This window comes from Schistocerca cancellata, chromosome 3, assembly GCF_023864275.1.
Source record: "Schistocerca cancellata isolate TAMUIC-IGC-003103 chromosome 3, iqSchCanc2.1, whole genome shotgun sequence".
Classification (NCBI taxonomy): Eukaryota; Metazoa; Arthropoda; class Insecta; order Orthoptera; family Acrididae; genus Schistocerca; species Schistocerca cancellata.
The window spans coordinates 802,727,825-802,750,060 of NC_064628.1; the positions used below are offsets into that span (position 1 = coordinate 802,727,825).

General features: G+C 43.1%; 1 protein-coding gene across 1 annotated transcript in view; it reads left to right on the top strand.

Annotated features, from left to right (window-relative positions):
- Window positions 1-22,236, top strand: part of LOC126176584 (disintegrin and metalloproteinase domain-containing protein 22) — a 1,067,821-nt gene that overhangs the window by 211,267 nt on the left and 834,318 nt on the right. The window contains exon 3 of the mRNA XM_049923744.1: window positions 13,499-13,647. Coding sequence (XP_049779701.1) covers window positions 13,499-13,647 — 149 coding nt within the window. The remainder of the gene's footprint in view (window positions 1-13,498; window positions 13,648-22,236) is intronic.

Consider the following 22,236-nt stretch of genomic DNA (forward strand, 5'->3'; position numbering starts at 1 on the left):
ATTCACAGACGGCAAGTGCATCACTAGTAGCGAAGATTATCTAAAGCGTGGCCGCCGGACGGGGAATATAGTGCAGTCGTCGTCTTAATGCGGACACGGAGCGATTTGTCTGACGTGGAAAGGGCATGATCATTGGCTTTCGGTCCAAGGGTAGTATCATTTCCGAAACGGCTGTGTTTGTAAACTGTTAGCGTGCCTGGTTGAAGTATACCGTACACGACAAAATGAGTAAATAATGACAGCATATGAAAATTTTAATTCTGTCAATAACTATGTGAAATACTGAAAGTCAGTTTTTTGTTTTCCTTGGCAGCCATTACATAGGAAACCTGCAACTGGAATTGCCCCGTGTTAGTCTTTTAAAAATACATTGAAAGAACAGTATTTTTAGAAAACGTAATAATAAAATTCGTCTACTGTCTTGAGAATAGGGCTTTTACTACGCCAGTGTACATTTCCAGGTTACAGCTTCATCATTAAGACGTCATCTTTGAATACTGTGTGTGCTGAAATAACTGTATAAACAGCATTGTGGACTTACTTTAGTGTCAGGTCATATACAACAGAAATTGACGAATTTGTCAGAGTCTGGGAAGATTTCTCAAGGCTATCTCAATGAAACAGATCTCATTGGTCCAAAATGCTGATGATCTGAATAAAACAGCTGTCCGTATAATTCCGCGTAGGTAGACCGCAGCTTTTGATCGACCTTACTGAAAATCCTCTTGAAAAACCAGTTCTATCGGCGCAAAATTCATTACTAGGACCCTAAATAAACATCTGACAGCATAATATTAATCTTCCATCGCTGAATAGAGACATAAACAGCATTGTGGACTTACTTTAGTGTCAGGTCATATACAACAGAGATTGACGAATTTGTCAGAGTCTGGGAAGATTTCTCAAGGCTATCTCAATGAAACAGATCTCATTGGTCCAAAATGCTGATGATCTGAATAAAACAGCTGTCCGTATAATTCCGCGTAGGTAGACCGCAGCTTTTGATCGACCTTACTGAAAATCCTCTTGAAAAACCAGTTCTATCGGCGCAAAATTCATTACTAGGACCCTAAATAAACATCTGACAGCATAATATTAATCTTCCATCGCTGAATAGAGACTCTTCAAACAACTGAATTAGAAGTTTAAGTTCCAAAGGATAAAAAACTGGCCGCGCGGGATTAGCCGAGCGGTCTTAGGCGCTGCAGTCACGGACTGTGCGGCTGGTCCCGGGGGAGGTTCGAGTCCTCCCTCGGGCATGGGTGTGTGTGTGTTTGTCCTTAGGATAATTTAGGTTAAGTAGTGTGTAAGCTTAGCGACTGATGACCTCAGCAGTTAAGTCCCATAAGATGTCATACACATTTGAACATTTTTTTGATAAATAACTGCCCTATTTTAGAGTCGGCGAAAGAAGATTCCTGACAGTTTCAATCGACTCTCTTCGCACGTCAACAAATCACGTGATGCGATTCTGTAAACGTCTCTATGGCAACACCCCAGGGTTATTGACGGTCTACAGACGACTTTTGTTTTCGCATGCAGCCGTCTGCGCTTCGCAATTGAAAGCTAGCAACAGCTCTGCCGGCTGTTAGACATCATCTTACGCCGACGCTACTGTAGCTTACAGTTGTCAGTTATATTTTTTCCTTTTAAAACTTTGTATCATTTTAAGCAAACATTAAGGTTGCAAACACACGTTTCTAATCAGTACACCTACAGTTCAGTATAACACGAAATAACTGTACGAATAAAGACACTTGGTATATTCTTCATAAACTATACAAACACTGCGACTAGTTGCTTTCTGTAATATTCTGTAAAGCGGTAAAATCAGTACTTCTAGTTTGGCGCCACCAAACTCGGTCATCATTTCGAACACATTGCAATGATTGGCAATACTTATATCAGTACGGGAAGAACCCACTTTTCGAAAACAGTCGGATTCAACGTTTATGTAAGGAAAAAACGATCCATTTCTAAGTGATAGAAAAATATGAATAAGGTGCCATATTCCTTTTAGTACTCTGTATGTTAAAAATAGTTTCATGTTACTGTGTAACATTATGACGTGTAATGATACACTATAACGTGAAACATATTTTTAACATACAGCTTATCAAAACGAGTTTCGCCTCATATTCCCTGTTTTCTATCACTCAGCGAAAGATGCTTTATTTATGTACCTTTCACCGTTTTAGGGGGAATAAAAGAAGCGTCTGTTACCGGACGTGTTTCTGGCGTGTTGGCACCGCTCTGCTGGAGAACAGTAGCCGTGATAATGAAGATGTGACACTGGCACAGTGAAAACGTTATTCAAAAGATATTAGACGAATACTACTGATTGATTTTTATTTATTCACTGTATGCATTTTGTCAGTTATAGCAACTGTAGCTCCAACGAAAGCAATGACTGGTTTTCATCTCTTAAACGATAGTCTCTTATCAGGAAACTGTATCATCTCTTAATAAGCGTGAATGGAACTAAAACTCTCGACTAAAATTACCTAAGGTACAAAAGTTGTAACTGCAGCTTACGCTGCTGAAACCAACAGAATACAACATAACATTTCACTAGAAAGAAGCACGGACATGTACTCCCCCGAGTAAAAAGAAACTGCACTGCAGTCGTCGTTTCATTTGAGTCCAGTGCATTTTAACCCCTGTGCTACATCACTCGGTTCTCATGTCACAATGGAGTGGGAATGAACTCCCGCCCTCCTATTCATATTCAGGTCTTTCATGGTTTCTGTAAATGTATTCTCGTGGATAATGGGAAGATTGCTTTGAAAAGAGGACGGCCGATTTCCTTCCCCATTTTTCTTCTGTTCGACCTTGTGCTCCTAACAACCTAACGTCAACGTGGCGCTAAACGTAATATTCTTTCCTTTTTTTATGAGTTTAAGGTACGTAGACCAAAGTGTCAACGACAGCTGTGGAAATGTTAGAACCATGCATTAAATTAATTATGTACGTTTCTAGCTTTGTGAATTTAATTGCATCTGCATGACAGCATTGGCAGCAATCACCAGTAGGACGTGTAAGTGATAAATAACGGATGGAGAACAATACTCAGTCGCATATCGATCGTCAGTGTCAGTGCAGTCATGTTATCTGGGATTCGATGTCATACTACACGAAAAAGTAACGATTTGCTTTCCTGAATAGACTAAATCTGTCGTTACTACTAATAGGGTTCAATGTTCGAGATTTTCTGCGAACAGGGCGCGACAGACTGCTGAATGGTTGTAGCGATGCAGAGCGAGAGTTCTACATAACTGTAATGGCCATACCCCGTGGAAACGCGTCTCTGTACTGCATCACCTGCACGTACATTTGGTGTTTTGGTGTTTCAAAAAATCCACGCATCATAACTTAAAGCTTACCTTGGCCTCTGTTGTAATTGCTGTTTCTTGTCGCTGCTGGTGGCGGCCTCTAGGCTGCAAAGAACTCCATCACTTGTTCATTATCCAGTGTGCGCCATCAAACGCAGTTTCCACTGACAATCCAAAACATGATGATAATTTAAACGCAAAGGAATTACAGGCATTGGTGGCAAATGGATGTTGATGTAAACCAACGGGAAAAATGGAAAATTTGTGCCGGACCGGGATTCGAACCCCAGTTCCCTGCTAACTTGGCAGATGCTCTGACCAGTTAGCTATCCGGCCACGGTGGCCATCACAATCACACGGACTACGCTAGCACACCTCCCATCATATCCAAATTCGCATTTTATTCACACGCTACGAATGTAGTGCCATTAAAATAAAAGTTCAAATGAAACAATTTATCTGTGTCACTAACGTTTTTGTATTCTCCCACGACGCGTTTCGACGGTTTGAACTGTCATCTTCAGGTGAAAAACAGCGGTATATTGTTACATACGAGTACGTAACAGCTGGATGCAGCTAGCTCTTTGTTTTAGTTTCATTTTGGTACAAAAGTATAACAGCCATTGGCACTAAGATTATACATTTGAAATGGTGATGGAGTTAATTACAATTTGCTCCAGTGTACAGGACGCGGTAGTTCGTCATAAATGAACACTTTTCACTTGATTTTTCACACAGAAACACGAACCTATCATATAAGCGCACAAAAGATTGTAGCGATGTAAAGATATGGTACTTTACCTCAGAGATCACTCATAGCTAGTTTATAATATGGATCAGAGATACATATAGCAATTATAAAATTATTTCTTTCTTCACAACATCTTGTAAAACTATTATATTGCAAAATATATGACAGTAACATAAAATAAAACAGATAAACTAAGTGTACCATATCTTTACATTGCTACAATCTTTGGTGCGTTTATATTGCTTGTTTGTCTTTCTGAGTGAAAAGTCAAGTCAAAAATGTTCATTTATGACGAACTGCAGGGTTCTGTACACAGGAATGCATTGTAAGAAACTCCGTCACCATTTCAAATGAATAATATTAGTGCCATATGACGACAACAAGTGCCTGTAGCAAAATGAAACCAAAACTAGCAACTAGCTGCACCCAGCTGGTGCATATGAAACAAGATATCGCTGTTTTCCACCTGAAAATGCGAGTATAAACTCTAGAGACTAGTCGTGGGAGAAAATAAAAGGTGGTCGACGCAGATAAATTGTTTTATTTGCACTTTTATCGTCAAGAACAGTCCAACATGGGTGACATAAGGTATCCTCATTAATCAAATGGTTCAAATGGCTCTGAGCACTATGGGACTTAACATCTGAGGTCATCAGTCCCCTAGAACTTATAACGACTTAAACCTGACTAACCTAAGGACATCACACACATCCATTCCTCAGGCAGGATTCGAACCTGAGACCGTGGCAGTCGCGCGGTTCCGGACTGAGCGTCTAGAACCGCTCGGCCACCACGGCCGGCTCCCATTAATCGTGGAATTTCGCCGATTCTCGTAACAGCTCGAGCTTGGTGTGGATCCTTACTGAAGAGATGATTGGCCGTGTTCGCCTTAGGTCCTCGGCAGATTTCCGGAGACATGTGGCACCACTCACCTACGCGTGATTAACACAGTTCCCATAAACAAGGGGCAGGTGGTTCATGAGTGCGAATCTGGCGCCCAATAACATCCAGATGTTCAGATCAGGCGAATTTGGTGACCAATACTTAAGCGTGAGTTCACTATCACGCTCCTCAAATCACTGTAGCACGATCTTGATCTTGCGACGCGAACAGTTAACCTGATGAAAGATACCATCGTCGTTGTGGAAGACATAAAGCATGAAGGCCTGTAAGTGTTACATATTAATGTTCACGTAGTCCATAGCTGTTATGGTACCCTCGATGGTGGACCAGGTGAATGTTCGCCGTAGCGTAATACTGCCACTTCCGACCCGTGTGCGTGGTGCAGTGTATCTTTCGTGCAGCCGTTTCCCTGGATTACGGCATATTCGGGCACGACCATCTATCTGGTGTAGAGTAGTACACCTACCAGGTGACACGTTTCCATTGATCTACAGTCCAATCTCAATGATCCCGTGTCCATTGTAATCGTAATGTTGACGATGTCGCGGGGACAGCATGGGAACACGGAGGTGTTAGCTCCTCGGTGTCCATTGTTCAACGGTGTGCGTTCAACGGTGTGCTCTGAAACACTAGTGCCTGCACCGGCACTGAATTATGTCGTCAGATCTGTCGCTGATAACTACAAGCAAGCCTCCGACCTCCACGTTTTGTGAAGAGGCGTGTGCGTCCAACAACATGCACTCGCCTTCCGCAATTCAGCAAGTCTGCAATGGCGGAACATTGATCTCAAACGGACACTAGATGGAATATGACGAAACATTAATTTCGGCCATATTAACATCTTTTTGGGATTCCATTATAAAAGATCCGGTGAAATATGCATCACGGAAAATACAGGGCTATTACAAATGATTGAAGCGATTTCATAAATTCACTGTAGCTCCATTCATTGACATATGGTCACGACACACTACAGATACGTAGAAAAACTCATAAGGTTTTGTTCGGCTGAAGCCGCACTTCAGGTTTCTGCCGCCAGAGCGCTCGAGAGCGCAGTGAGACAAAATGGCGACAGGAGCCGAGAAAGCGTATGTCGTGCTTGAAATGCACTGACATCAGTTAGTCATAACAGTGCAACGACACTTCAGGACGAAGTTCAACAAAGATCCACCAACTGCTAACTCCATTCGGCGATGGTATGCGCAGTTTAAAGCATCTGGATGCCTCTGTAAGGGGAAATCAACGGGTCGGCCTGCAGTGAGCGAAGAAACGGTTGAACGCGTGCGGGCAAGTTTCAAGCGTAGCCCGCGGAAAATTGGCTCGTGCCAGAACTGGAGACCGACAGCGCCGACTTCATCTTTCAACAAGATGGTGCTCCACCGCACTTCCATCATGATGTTCGGCATTTCTTAAACAGGAGATTGGAAAACCGATGGATCGGTCGTGGTGGAGATCATGATCAGCAATTCATGTCATGGCCTCCACGCTCTCCCGACTTAACCCCATGCGATTTCTTTCTGTGGGGTTATGTGAAAGATTCAGTGTTTAAACCTCCTCTACCAAGAAACGTGCCAGAACTGCGAGCTCGCATCAACGATGCTTTCGAACTCATTGATGGGGACATGCTGCGCCGAGTGTGGGAGGAACTTGATTATCGGCTTGATGTCTGCCGAATCACTAAAGGGGCACATATCGAACATTTGTGAATGCCTAAAAAAACTTTTTGAGTTTTTGTATGTGTGTGCAAAGCATTGTGAAAATATCTCAAATAATAAAGTTATTGTAGAGCTGTGAAATCGCTTCAATCATTTGTAATAACCCTGTATAATGAACCGTAACAGCGGCTACCAGCTGGATAATGTGTGGAATCCCGCCACCTGTGAGATTTGCTCCAGATGAAGAAGCCAGAGTACTCCAATGACTGCGGCGAGTACCAACGCCGAAGACAGCTAATCTTTGCAGTTTTACCAGCCAGGGCGCTGCTGCTGGGCGGCGTGGTCCTTCTGTCACCGTGACTCTGACACGTGCGCGGCGATACTCTCAGCGCGCTATGCACTGAAGAGCCAAAGAAACTGGTACAGTTGCCTAATATCGTGTAGGGCCCCCGCGAGCATGCAGAAGTGCCGCAGCACTACGTGGTATGGACTCGAATAATGTCTGAAGTAGTGCTAGAGGGAATTGACACCATGAACCCTGCAGGGCTGTCCACAAATCCGTAAGAGTACGAGAGGGGGGTGGAGATCTCTTCTGAACAGCACGTTGCAAGGCATCCCAGATATGCTCAATAATGTTCATGTCTCGAGAGTTTGGTGACCATCAGAAGTGTTTAAACTCCGAAGAGTGTTCCTGGAAACACTCTGTAGCAATTCTGGACGTGTGGGGCATCTCATTGTCCTGCTGGAATTGCCCAAGTCCCTCCCAATGGACATGCATGGATGCATGTGATCACACAGTATGCTTATGTACATGCCACTTGTCAGAGTCGTATGTAGGGTATCAGGAGTCCCAGATCACTCCAACTGCACACGCCATACACCATTACAGACCCTCCACGAGCTTGAACAGTCCCCTGCTGACATGTAGGGCCCTTTGATTCATGAGGTTGTATGAACAAGTCCATCCTCTCGATAGAATATGAAACGAGACTCGTCCGACCAGGCAACATGTTTCCAGTCACCAACAGTACAATGTCGGTGTTGACAGGCTCAGGCGAGACATAAAGCTTTGTGTCGGGCAGGTATCGAGAGTACACAAGCGGGCCTCCGGCTCCGAAAGCCCATATCGATGATGTTCCGTTGAATGGTTCACACGCTCACACTTGTTGATGACCCACCACTGAAATCTTCAGCAATTTGCGAAAGGGTTGCACTTCTGTCACGTTGAACGATTCTCTTCGGTCATCGTTGTTCCTATTCTTGTAGGATCTTTTTCCGGCCGCAGCGATGTCGGCGATTTGATGTCTTACATGATTCCTGATATTCACGGTACATTCGCGAAATGGTCGTACGGTAAAATCTCAATTTCATCGCAACCTCGGAGATGCTGTGTCCTACCGCTCGTGCGCCGACTATAACACCACGTTCAAACTCACTTAAATCTTGATAACCTGCTATTGTAGCAGCAGTAACCGATCTAGTAACTGCACCAGACACTTGTTGTCTTACTATGCGTTTCCGACGGCAGCACCATATTCTGCCTGTTTACATATTTCTGTATTTGACTACGCATGCCTGTACCAGTTTTTTGGCGTTTCATTGTGTATGGCGAGCGGAGAATGTCTTCATCAGTCTTCGATGGCTCAACTGAAGGCGAGTGGCAGGTGTCCAGTGAAAAAATCGTAGAGTGAAGTTAACGACGACCGGCTGCAATCCCGAAATCTCTTCAAACATTTAATTCGCCGGCAAATTTTAAACTTCACGTCCTACACCTCGTCATCTAATCATGGGTTTCGAAAAAGACGGTCATGTGAAACCCAGCTCGCGCTATTCGTCCACGAGACTCAGAGGGCCATAGACACGGGTTCACAGGTAGATGCCGTGTTTCTTGACTTCCGCAAGGCGTTCGATACAGTTCCCCACAGTCGTTTATTGAACAAAGTAAGAGCATATGGACTATCAGACCAATTGTGTGATTGGATTGAGGAGTTCCTAGATAACAGGACGCAGCATGTTATTCTCAATGGAGAGAAGTCTTCCGAAGTAAGAGTAATTTCAGGTGTGCCGCAGGGGAGTGTCATAGGACCGTTGCTATTCACAATATTCATAAATGACTTGGTGGATGACATCGAAAGTTCACTGAGGCTTTTTGCAGATGATGGTGTGGTGTATCGAGAGGTTGTAACAATGGAAAATTGTACTGAAATGCAGGAGGATCTGCAGCGAATTGACGCATGGTGCAGGGAATGGCAACTGAATCTCAATGTAGACAAGTGTAATGTGCTGCGAATACACAGAAAGATAGATCCTTTATCATTTAGCTACAAAATAGCAGGTCAGCAACTGGAAGCAGTTAATACCATAAATTATCTGGGAGTACGCATTAGGAGTGATTTAAAATGGAATGATCATATAATGTTGATTGTCGGTAAAGCAGATGCCAGACTGAGATTCATTGGAAGAATCCTAAGGAAATGCAATCCGAAAACAAAGGAAGTAGGTTACAGTACACTTGTTCGCCCACTGCTTGAATACTGCTCAGCAGTGTGGGATCCGTACCAGATAGGGTTGATACAAGACATAGAGAAGATCCAACGGAGAGCAGCGCGCTTCGTTACAGGATCATTTAGTAATCGCGAAAGCGTTACGGAGATGATAGATAAACTCCAGTGGAAGACTCTGCAGGAGAGACGCTCAGTAGCTCGGTACGGGCTTTTGTCAAAGTTTCGAGAACATACCTTCACCGAAGAGTCAAGCAGTATATTGCTCCCTCCTACGTATATCTCGCGAAGAGACCATGAGGGTAAAATCAGAGAGATTAGAGCCCACACAGAGGCATACCGACAATCCTTCTTTCCACGAACAATACGAGACTGGAATAGAAGGGAGAACCGATAGAGGTACTGAAGGTACCCTCCGCCACACACCGTCAGGTGGCTTGCGGAGTATGGATGTAGATGTAGATGTAGATCTCTATGTGCTTTCATCATCCGTCAATCAATTTCCATAGATGCTCTCGGCAGAAGCATGTGAACAACCGACCGCCTTCGCCATTTCACTGTCGGCGGGCCTTAAGAATGCGCCCTTTGCCAAAGTCGCTCATGTCGCTGGCTATCCCCATTTGCGGCCAGTATCGTTGGTAAAATGATTCCTCCTTCGTCTTTTCCCCGTTTGTATACTTTCCTTACCGCGCCATTGCCAGCAACGCCACCATGTACCATGCACTTCCGAAGTGGGCAGAGGTTATAATGTTTTGGTTTATAAGTGTAGTTACAATCGGCTGCCCGACACTGTTGCTACTGCAGCGTAAGCGGCGTAGGGATCTCGTATTACACCACTGGCGACCAAAGTTGGCTGATTTCACGATATGTGATTTTTATTTTTGTGGATTTGTGGACGACAACGTATATGCACCTCCCCTTCCAACACTTCTAAGTGATCTGCGACTCCATATAGCAATAACAGTGACTGTAGTAACTCCAAGCATGCCCGCAAAAGAATGGTACGTGCTTGACAATCTTCTCATTATTGTGTTGCGTCCGGTGGAGGATACATTTATCATTTGTGAAAGGTAAATAGAAGCTTTGATCTAAACGTGATTGTAGAAAGTACCCCAAGATTTTATGCGTATGGATGTGAGAAATATACACTTATAAAATCGGACGTTTCTTTTGAAAAGGAAACCTTTACGGTCCTATGAATAAGTTCAAATTATCCCAAGTTTCTGTCTTCACTCATGTAAAAGATATATTTTTGTCAAACGAAACGAGTACATTCTGTATAATACTTTAAATGACTGACTGACTTATCTCCGTGCAGCCTAAACCAATGGTCCTAGAAATGTGAATTTAGTGGCAGTCTTTCTCGGTTTGACATCAGGGTCTGCTAAGAATTTGTTTGTTACTCCAGTCCCTAAGATCGTGAAAGGATGTTTACAGTTTCTATCCCAAATCTACGACCAACAAAAAGCACCAGTCTTTAAAACATGAAATTTGGTAAGAATGTTAATTATTTATCGCAGAATCGCAAAAAAATAGGGAATTCGTAAAATTCGGGCTGTGGGCATTAGTGTACTTTAAGGGGATGTTAAGTAATATAAAGTACTGAAGCGCTAAAAAACAATTGGTCGTACAGAAATCAAATCTGGAGGGAGTATTTTTGGTGTAGTCCATCTCTGTAGCTAAGTGGTCAGCTTATCTGACTGCTATGCTGAAGACACGGGTTCAGTCTTCGGTACTGCCAGGGTTTTTTCCATTATGGGAAGACTGGAACAGGGTGCACTGAGCCTCGTGATGCCATTTGGAAGGCAGGAAGGAAGGAAGATTGGGTTCAGCGTCCCCTCGACGCCGGGGTCATTAGAGACGGAGAGCAAGCTCGGATTGTGTCAAGGATGTGGAAGGAAATCGGCCGTACCCTTTTCAAAGGAACCTATCCCGGCATTTGCCTAGAGCGATTTAGGGAAATCGCTGAAAACCTAAATCTGAATGTCCGGACGCTTGTTTGAACCTTCGTCCTCCCGAATGCGTGTCCAGTGGGCTAACCTCTGCGCAACCTCGCTCGGTCGTGATGCTAGTTGTGGAGGTGTTTGAATGATAAGTAGCTGCTCCGAGATCTGGGAAACTAACAACGGCTTGTTGACCACAAGCCCCTCAGTACTACATCCGAATAACGCCATATGACTAAGGCTGACACTGGTAGCTGAACGGTAGCAAACGCCCTGTCAGGGTCAGTATGCAGAGCTGCTATTCTACGTATGATTTAGACAACTGCTAACATAAAATTGTTCAAACTTCAGGCCCTAAGGAAGGGAAAGGATTGGTTATCACTGTTAGCATTCAACCGCGATTCTTATACATATATTTTAACAACGCGTTTCAAGAGACAATGCTCTCATCATCAGGTTGTAAAGTCTATGTCATGAAATTAAACAGACTAAAAAGACAAAATACCATCACAAATAGTTGGGAAATCCATAGAGTAAAACGGAATTAAAAGTATATTGGACTGTGGGTCCTCGTCTTAAAATGGTTCAAATGGCTCTGAGCACTATGGGACTCAACATCTTAGGTCATCAGTCCCCTAGAACTTAGAACTACTTACACCTAACTAACCTAAGGACATCACATACACCCATGCCCGAGGCAGGATTCGAACCTGTGACCGTAGCAGTCCCGCGGTTCCGGACTGCAGAGCCAGAACCGCACGGCCACCGCGGCCGGCGGTCCTCGTCTTACATTGAAGTTGTTGACACAAGTCGATGGCCGTCCCATAGCTACCAAATATGCTATCGCACTGTGCCGGCTCGGGAGCTGTTGTGGTCTGACGTGCCTAGGTGTTGGGGCGTGGTTACAGCCGTGTGCTTGACGGTAACGCTATGCTATTGGGCGCCTTATTTCCTTATTGCATTGGTCTGCCACCGTTAGCCTCTCGCAACTCCGTCAGTGACATGCTACAAGTTTAAAGTCGCATACCTACCCTAAAATAATTCTAAAAACCCGCTAAAAATCTCATTTCTTTAAAATTATCTTGTGCATTTAGAATATTGCTTTGTTTCTTTTCATGGATAGCTATCTCCAATTCCTCTAGTAAATCAAGTTTCCTCCCTTTCTTTTCTACATGCAATATTTCTACGTTGTCTTCTATGCTATTAAGGGGATGGCCTGTTTCATATATATGGTTCGCAACAGCTGATTTGTCATAATCTCCTAACCTGAACGCATCTTTATGTACTTTATACCGGATCGCGAATGATCTTCCTGTCTGTCCTATATATTTTGCATCACAAGTTCTGCACTGAATCTTATAAACTCCCGATCTTTCAAACTTATTTCTCTTCTCGCCAATATCGTGCTTAAGGTTATACCTCACTAGGTTATTAGTCTGAAAAGCTATTTTAACATCGTATGGCTTAAAAATATTTGCTATCTTTTGTGAGACTGTTCCGTAGTATGGCATCGTGATAATTTTCACTTTCTCTCCATCAGGTTTTTTCTTTTTGCGCTTATTACTTTTCCGTAACAGTTTTTTAACCATATCTATTCTGTAACCGTTATTCATCGCTATTCTCTTAACGGTATTAATTTCAGTCTCCCTATCTTTTTCGCTTATAGGTATATAGCATGTCACTGACGGAGTTGCGTGAGGCTAACGGTGGCAGACCAATGCAATAAGGAAATAAGGCGCCCAATAGCATAGCGTTACCGTCAAGCACACGGCTGTAACCACGCCACAACACCTAGGCACGTCAGTCCATAACAGCTCCCGGGCCGGCATAGTGCGACAGCATATTTGGTAGCTATGGGATGGTCAACGACTTGTGTCAACATCTTCAATGTAAGACGAGGACCCACAGTCCAATATACTTTTAATTCTGTTTTGCTCTATGGACTCCCCAACTATTTGTGATGGTATTTTGTCTTTTTAGTCCGTTTAATTTCATGACATAGACTTTACAACCTGATGATGAGAGCATTGTCTCCTGAAACGCGTTGTTAAAATATGTGTATAAGAATCGCGGTTGAATGCGAACAGTGATAACCAGTATAACGATAACTGCTACCTCGACTCCATAATGGATTATATTATAAGGGAAAGGATGGTTAAAAATTCTGTTGGTCCCTCGACACCCAATATAGACTCGAGATTCTAGGAATATTTTTCTAAAATGTACCTGTTGAATTACTTGTCTTAACATCGAATTTTTTTGTAATTTGTGCAAACAGATTTTGAAAACAGCAAGTATTCGGAAAAGAGTGATAGAGTTTATCGGTTTGCTTTCGCTCTTTTGTTTTCCGCAGTGCATATGAGATGCACTGGTGAGAACCAGGAGAAATTGAGGTGAATGGTCTGTGTTGCAGGTGAGGTGGAGAGACTGCTGCGCGAATTCCGGCAGAACCAAGAGCTGGTACGCAACATCGGTGCACACTACTACCAGATCATCTACCCGGTGCAGCTCAGACACCACGAGAAGATGGGCATATCGACCCGGGAGATAGGGGCACCCAAGGTAAGCCGGGTTAACAGCTGCGCGTAGCTGAATCGGCCTCTTAATGGTTGTATGCGGCGTCAGTGTGTGTGTGTGTGTGTGTGTGTGTGTGTCTAAACTGTCGACCTGGTGCATGTTGTTTATATAAATTCAGCTAATTAATCATTGTGGACCCCATTAAACAGTGGTTGTTTTAGGTACATGAATAAAAACTAGCTAGGCTTCCCTTATTAACATTTATTTTTTTTATTCAGAACTCAACAAGGACTGCAACATTTTCTAGTAATATTAACGGGATACAACTGCTGCACTTTGTATCACTTTGAAAGGTCTGCGTTTCTGATCATGATGCCCACGTTATCAGTAAACGCCGTAAGCTTTTGCTATATGAAATTTCATCTCAAGGGATTTCACTGTGGTTGTTCACGTGCTGACTTTCAGCCAACTGGAACAACTGGAGTTCAGTTAGGATCAGTTACTTGGGAGTCTGCTGCTTGTGACACTACCGTTCACACTGATGTGTTTTTCGTTGACAAAAATTTTATATCTGGTGATAGGACATGAGGCAATGAAGCCAGGTAAATTTTAATAAAAGTACTTCGAAATAAAGGCAGATGTTTTTCATATTTATAACAGTATTTCGATCGCTAGATCACAATGACAATGTCGTCATTTCAAACATAGATACTCCCTGCCACCCACCGTCCCCTTCTTTCTCTCTTCTGTCCCTCCCAACTTATTTTAGACGTCTCATTCCACACTGCCTTTGTTCTTATCCAGCCCTGGCTCCATTCCTCCTCTCCCCACTAATCTTCTCAATTCCATCACACACTTTCTTGCTCCTTCCCTATTCGCCAACCCTCTCCCCCAACCTTATTCTCCATCGCTATCTGCAACTCTCCATTTCTCCTTCCCTCGACTTTTCCTTAGGCAGTTCCTCCTAAACCTCATAATTCATTTCGTACCATCATTGATATTGCCCTCTCTCTATCACTCAACGTCATACCCTCACTCACCTCGTACCGTTCCATCCATCACTATTCCCCCCTTTACCCAAACCTCCATTACTCTGTCCTGCTTCTTCTATTCCTCCCTCGAATATTTCCTTCCTTCTTTTACCCCAGCCTTCTGCTGCCATCCTCCCACAGTCGCTTTTTCCTACCCCAACTCATCCCCTCACTGAAATTTGCCAATCTCCAACTTTTTTCTCAATAGCTCTATCAACCTCTTATACTAAACTTCAACCTTTCACCTCTCCATCACCTCTCCAGCTCTCTCTCGTTCGCTTAGACCCCTTTTCTCCCCAACATTCCTTTTCCCTTATTCTCTCACCCATTCATCTCTCACTATGTCCCTCTTACTGTTACTCATACTCACTCCTTCTCAAACATTTGTCGTCATTTTTTCCTTCCTCTCTTTCTTGCACACTCACACTGATTTCCTCTCTCTTACTCCTTCCCTCTCTTACAATGCTTTCTGAATAGTTTCCCCTCTGTCACTACTTCCCCCTTCCACTTCTCTCACAGGCTCCTTGCTTTTCTATACTCCTTCCTTCCCCCTCCCCCTCCACTGCTTCACTCTCTCTCTCACTTCTCCCATCCACACTGCTTCACTTCTCTGACTTCTCCCACCCACACTGCTTCACTCTCTCTCACTTCTTCCACCTGTCTCATTCCTTCCCTCTCTCTCAATCCTACCATCTCTCTCATTGTATCCCTCTCTCTCATTGTATCACTCTCTCTTTCATTCCAGCCATCTTTCTACCACCTTTCCTCTCTGTCGATCCTTCTCTCTCTTCTTCTGTCTATCCCTTCCCTTATTCAGTTCCTTCCCACACAGCTTACCCCATCATTGCTTCTACCCCTCTCCTGTTTCTTTCTTACCTCAGTCTCCCCTCTTCCCTCCTTTACATCCTTCTCACGCTGTGTAACTATGTGTATATGTGTGTGTGTGTGTGTGTGTGTGTGTTTGTGGAGCGTGGGGAGAGAGAGGAGGCGGCGACGTATGGCTGGGTCGTGTTTCCCGGCTGGTATGTTTCTGAGGTGCAGATAGCGGCGTTGGGAAGCGCAGGGGCGGCGCGGCGCGCACAATGTCCGCAGTGGCCCGTGAACTCTCCGGCCGGGATGGAGTCGGTGCCACAGTAGCTGTCGCCCCCCCCCCCCCCCCCTCACCCGCACTGCCTACTTCCTGGACGCGCACGCAGCCTCAGCCGCCGCTATTGATAGCAAGCTAAGCTCCGCCGTCAGTTGCGAGCGCCGCATCGTTGCATCCGCGCGCTACTGACGTCCAAGAACTTCGCGTTGACATTCCTGCATTTCCAGCAGCTCGTCGGTTACATCGCATCGTCGCTGCAGTTCGTGCTGCATCTGCTGTCTCACACGCACGCTCCTGTTGCATGGGGGCCTAATTAAATAAAAAATGAAAATGCAAATAATTTTAGTAGCTGTATGTCCGATTACGCAAGTCTCGTAAACGGCTGGCCCTGACTAGTACGCAATCTGACTGCTTAGAATGACAACAAAGAATGTAAGAAAATTTTCGTTGACACAGTTAATTAATTAAGTCCCCCAGCAACTATAAAACCTACGAAACCAACAAAGCACAAGTGTAGCTGTTCTGTATGTGGCAGTATGACTCAACGCCCATCTGGCACGGTTCTTCTTCAACAAGACAAGAATTTTTAAATACCAATTATACTGACGTGATAAAAGAAAATTACAAATACTATAATTGTGCAAGAAAACCAAAATTACCCTCTAATACAAGAACACACGCCAGATGCTTTGTTGACTGAACCTGTAATGACACATTATTCAGGTCTCTGAAAGAATAAAAGAATAAAAGAAAATACCTCCATATATATTGACGAAATGCACTCTGACCATTACAATATCTCCATTAGAACAACATCTGCTATCTCTCCCATCAAACCACTGCATAAAACATGGAACAACACTCTCCACTACCACATCTCACTCTGACTTCACGACAAGCAGTGTCCACCACAACTTCTCGGTAAGAACTGCCTGCCGCTACTTCTCTATAAGCACTGCCAGTGGAGGCGGCGGAACAATACTCTCTGGCGCGATCTTTGGCGCTGTGGCTCAGTGTAGCCACCTTTCACTGTTTACCTGCACAGGTTTATCACCACAGAGGGGGTGCACAGCCACGCAAGGGCACAACCGACACGTTTCGAACGTCATCTGTAACAATAGCTTCTTGTTGGCCATAGTTGGTTCGTTTTCTTCATCAATTTTTTGCAAGCGGCTTCTTCTGTCCTCGATCGTGGTGCTCCTTGCTTTTCCTTTTCGATAAATAAGTCTGGAATTTCTGAGAGGTGGTATCCTTTTACGATTTGTATGTAGACTAATGAACATACAGGGAGTTTCAAAAAGATCGGATATCAGTAGACTATATCTTCTACGTAAATGAAGAGGGAACTGAATGTTGAATTACGCATGGGAATTATGCAAGATTTTACCTTCGAAAGAACCACCCGATTTTGAAAGGGTGCATATGTTACCTGCATATGCATACGGTCTTGGCTTACGGAAGAAAGTAATCCTGTAATCAGGCCACGAAGACCATTCGACTGTCGATCGACCGCCGTGTCATCCTCAGCTGTTCATCATAGGATGCGGTATAGAGGCGTTTGAAGTCAGCACACCGTACACCCTACCAGTGTCGACGTTCCGAACATGGAGCCGCTACCTCTCAATCAGGGAGTCCTCAACCGTCATCACAAGGTTTGCTGCACCCCGGTTCAGTACTCCCACGAAGGAAAAGTCCCTGACAGTTGCGGGAATCAAACCCAGGTCCCACCAATCAAGGTCTGTTGAGTTGACCACTCTGCTACGAAGGTGCACCGCAACCTTGGGTTCTTCTTGCAGTTACCTTTAGTATGAAAGTTTTCATTTCCTAAGAACACTCAGCCGATAGTTAAGCTCATGCCATACTTCCGTTAGCATTTCCGGAGTTACAGCATTCTGTGCTGTTGCAATGCAGCTCGCAGTTATCAAAGTTCACTTTGAGAGCTGCTAAACGTTTTAAGACAGACGACTATCCTCTAACTGTATTAGTTTCCAACTTACGATTTTTGTAACTGATAGCGGGATTTTATGGATGGCTTATACATGAACTTCGAACGGTATGATGCTTATTCCCACAACACAAAAATAATAACTACTTTCAGCTTAGTGACTATCGACGGAAACCGAGAGGGAATTTGAAAAGGGAATTAAAGTTCAGGGAGAATAAATTAAAACTTAGATATTTGCTGGTGATACCGTAATTCTGTCAGAGACGGTGAAGAACTTGGAAGAGCATTTGAAAGAAATAGATATTTTCTAGGAAAAAGAATATAAAATACAGTTTTGATCATGGCTGTTATTTAGCAACCCTATAGTAGCTTCAATATAAGATTAAACAGCCAACCTGTTGCACATAAACATTAGGTACATTGACCTAGGTTTCGACGCCTACTGGGGGTGTCTTCATCAGACTGAACAGTTGCTAAATCGTAAAATTGCATTGCTAAAAAGCAATAGTCAGAACTTGGAGCAGCTTTGACTTGAGTGTAGCTAATCCAAATTCTAACTATTGCTTTTATCAATGTAATTTTACGATTTAACAACTGTTTATTCTGATGAACACACCCCTAGTAGGTGTCGAAACCTAGGTCAATATACCTAACATTTATGTGCAACCGGTTGGGAGCTTAATCTTATGCTGAAAAAAGGATATAAGATTATTGTCAACAGAAGTAAGAATAAGTGTAACGGAATGTATTCGAAATAGATTAGGAGAAGCTGAGAGAATGAGATTCGTAAATGCTACCCTAAAAGTAGTGAATGAGGTTTGCTTCTTCGCTAGCAAAATAGCTGAAGTACAGAGGTTATAAAAGAAGACTGACTATAGCAAAAAAAGAATCCTTGAAAAAGGGAAATTTGTTAACATCGAATATAAATTTAAATGTTGTTGCGTATTTTATGAAGATACTAGTCTGGACTGTACCCTTCTACTGAAGAGAAACAGGTATGGTGAACCGTTTAGACGAGAAGAGATCAGAAACTTTTGAAACGTGGTGGTATAGAAGATTAGTGAAGAGGGATAAATAGAATAACTAAGACTCTGGCCGATATTTTTTTATTGTGCTCTAGAATTTGATATAAACTGTCTGATCATCCGGACTTCTCCCGTTATCACAATATTCAGTTAGACAACAAAATGAATCATTGTATCAGCAGCGTAAAATCAAAATTATTTTATTTACAAGACTTAAAATTAGAAGTTCCGTGCAAAAATTATTATAGAAAATATTTCAATAAATTATTGATTAAAGCCTGCCGTGGTGGTCGAGCGGTTCTAGGCGGTTCAGTCTGGAACCGCGCGCCCGCTACGTTCGCAGGTTCGAATCCTGCCTCGGGCACGGATGTGTGTGCTGTCCTTAGGTTAGTTATGTTTCGAATCCTGCTTCGGGCATGGATGTGTGTGATGTCCTTAGGTTTGTTAGGTTTAAGTAGTTCTAAGTTCTAGGGGACTGATGACCTCAGATGTTAAGTCCCATAGTGCTCAGAGCCATTTGAACCAACTGTTATCAGAACAGTTAATTTTTAGACCAGCGAACTTGGAGACTATTGAACTGACACTAATTTAGATGGTTTATTGATAATTTGTGAGCTTCACCCCATTCACACCCACAATAAGATTCACTGAACTTTCTCAAATAGTTCTGCAGCTATGTTTATTCTCTTCCCTACCTGAAGTGACAGGGGGGGGGGGGGGGGGGAGAGGGGTGTATCTGAAATTAATTTAATTACTTTCTCTCATAAATTCTAGACAACGAGTATTTTGATGAGTGAAAATGTCTGTCTCTCGTGGATTGCTCTTTCGTTAATTCAGAATTGGCCACAGGCTGTTGCGATTAAAGTTGAAAAATCACCTTAAATTGAAAAAATCATCTTAAATTGCTTTACTATTATTCAGAAAGATAATGCAGATCGGAATTACTACTTTTCATTCACAGTAAGTGAGCGCTTCTTTTTATATTTAAGGAAATTTTAATTAGTCTCGTAGTGGCGGCGTATTTTTACGCTCTGAATCCACGACACCAGCGATGCTAGTATTAACGGCTGCTGTTGTACTGAAAATCTGTAAAAACTTGCATCTTTTACGTGGAGGAGAATGCTAATATTACTTAAATTAATACAAGGTGAACATCTAACACATGAATTTGGAGTATTTTGGAAATATCATACCTTGACATAGCATTTCGTATACAATGTTACTAACTTCAATCACAGATAGAGCGAGGGTAATCCTTGTATATTCTTACAGAAAAGAAGACAATAGACCATACATTAAAAACAGCTGTTCTTAGAGGTTAACGTAAACTGTTTATTCCAAGCTTATACACTGCTAAGCCAGAACATTATGACCACTGCCCACTACTTGGATGCAACCTGGTGACGTTGCGGGCGTAGTGGAGACGGATGAGGGATCACTTTAGTGAAGATATAGGCTGTAAATGGGGAAATCCACGGAGATAAGCGACTCTGTCAGAGGACAGAGTATTATTACGCAAAGCCTGTGAGCGAGTACCTCCAAAACGGCCAAGCTGGTCGAATGTTCACGTGCAACTGTTGTGACTATGTACGGAAAGAGGTATAGGAACAGTGAAACCACCACTAGGCGCTAAATTGTTAGACGCCCATGACTCTTCACAGGACGCTTGTCTGCTCTGTAAAGTAGGATGGATGATGGTTATCACTGTTAGCATTCAACCGCGATTCTTATACATATATTTTAACAACGCGTTTCAAGAGACAATGCTCCATCATCAGGTTGTAAAATCTATGTCATGAAATTAAACGGACTAAAATGACAAAATACCATCCCAAATAGTTGGGAAGTCCATAGAGTAAAACAAAATAAAAAGTATATTGGACTGTGGGTCCTCGTCTTACATTGAAGTTGTTGACACAAGTCGATGGCCGTCCCATAGCTACCAAATATGCCGTCGCACTGTGCCGGCTCGGGAGCTGTTGTGGACTGACGTGCCTAGGTGTTGTGGCGTGGTTACAGCCGTGTGCTTGACGGTAACGCTATGCTATTGGGCGCCTGATTTCCTTATTGCATTGGTCTGCTCTCGCAACTCCGTCAGTGACATGCTACAAGTTAAAGTCGCATACCTACCCTAAAATAATTCTAAAAACCCGCTAAAAAATCTCTTTTCTTTAAAACTATCTTGTGCATTTTTAATGTTGCTTTGTTTCTTTTCATGGATAGCTATCTCGAATTCCTCTAGTAAATCAAGTTTGCTCCCTTTCTTTTCTACATGCAATATTTCTACGTTGTCTTGTCAGGGGATGGCCTGTTTCATATATATATGGTTCGCAACAGCTGATTTGTCATAATTTCCTAACCTGAGCCCATCGTTATGTTCTTTATACCGGATCGCGAATGATCTTCCTGTCTGCCCTATATATTTTGCATCACAAGTTCTGCACTGAATCTTATAAACTCCCGATCTTTCTAACTTATTTCTCTTCTCGCCAATATCGTGCTTAAGGTTATACCTCACTAGGTTATTAGTCTGAAAAGCTATTTTAACATCGTATGGCTTAAAAATATTTGCTATTTTTTGTGACACTGTTCCGTAGTATGACATCGTGATAATTTTCACTTTCTCTCCATCAGGTTTATTCTTTTTGCGCTTATTACTTTTCCGTAACAGTTTTTTAACCATATCTATTCTGTAACCGTTATTCATCGCTATTCTCTTAACGGTATTAATTTCAGTCTCCCTATCTTTTTCGCTCATAGGTATATTGATTGTCCTATGCACGAGACTACGGAAAGCAGCTTCTTTATAAGCCTGCGGATGGCTTGAATCATTCGGGATCACGGCATCAGTCGTAGTTTGTTTTCTATAGACGGAGTGCGACAGCATATTTGGTAGCTATGGGACGCCCATCGACTTGTGTCTAGAACTTCAATGTAAGACGAGGACCCAGAGTCGAATATACTTTTAATTCTGTTTTACTCTATGGACTTCCCAACTATTTGTGATGGTATTTTGTCTTTTTAGTCCGTTTAATTTCATGACATACATTTTACAACCTGATGATGGGAGCATTGTCTCTTGAAACGCGTTGTTAAAATATATGTATAAGAATCGCGGTTGAATGCTAACAGTGATAACCAGTATAATGACAACTGCTACCTCGACTCCATAATGGATTACATTAAATAAAAAGGATGGATGATGATCTGTAGTATCTCTGCCGAAAGAGCACAGTAACAGAGAACGCACAGGTGTTTCGTAGCACACCGTTCATCGTACATTTTCGAAAATGGATCTCTGCAGCAGACCATCCCTACTTGTTCACATGTTGATCCAACGCTATCGTAAATTACGGTTGCAGTGGGCACGAGGCCATCGGGATTCGACCATCCATCAATGGAAACATGTCGGCTCTTCGGGTGAATCTCATTTTTGCTACACTAGTTCCATGGTCGTCGCTACAAACGCAGTCCTCGAGGTGAACGGCGGCCCGAGACATGCAGTGCGGCACGGGCGAAGTCTGGTGGGAACAGTATTATGCTATG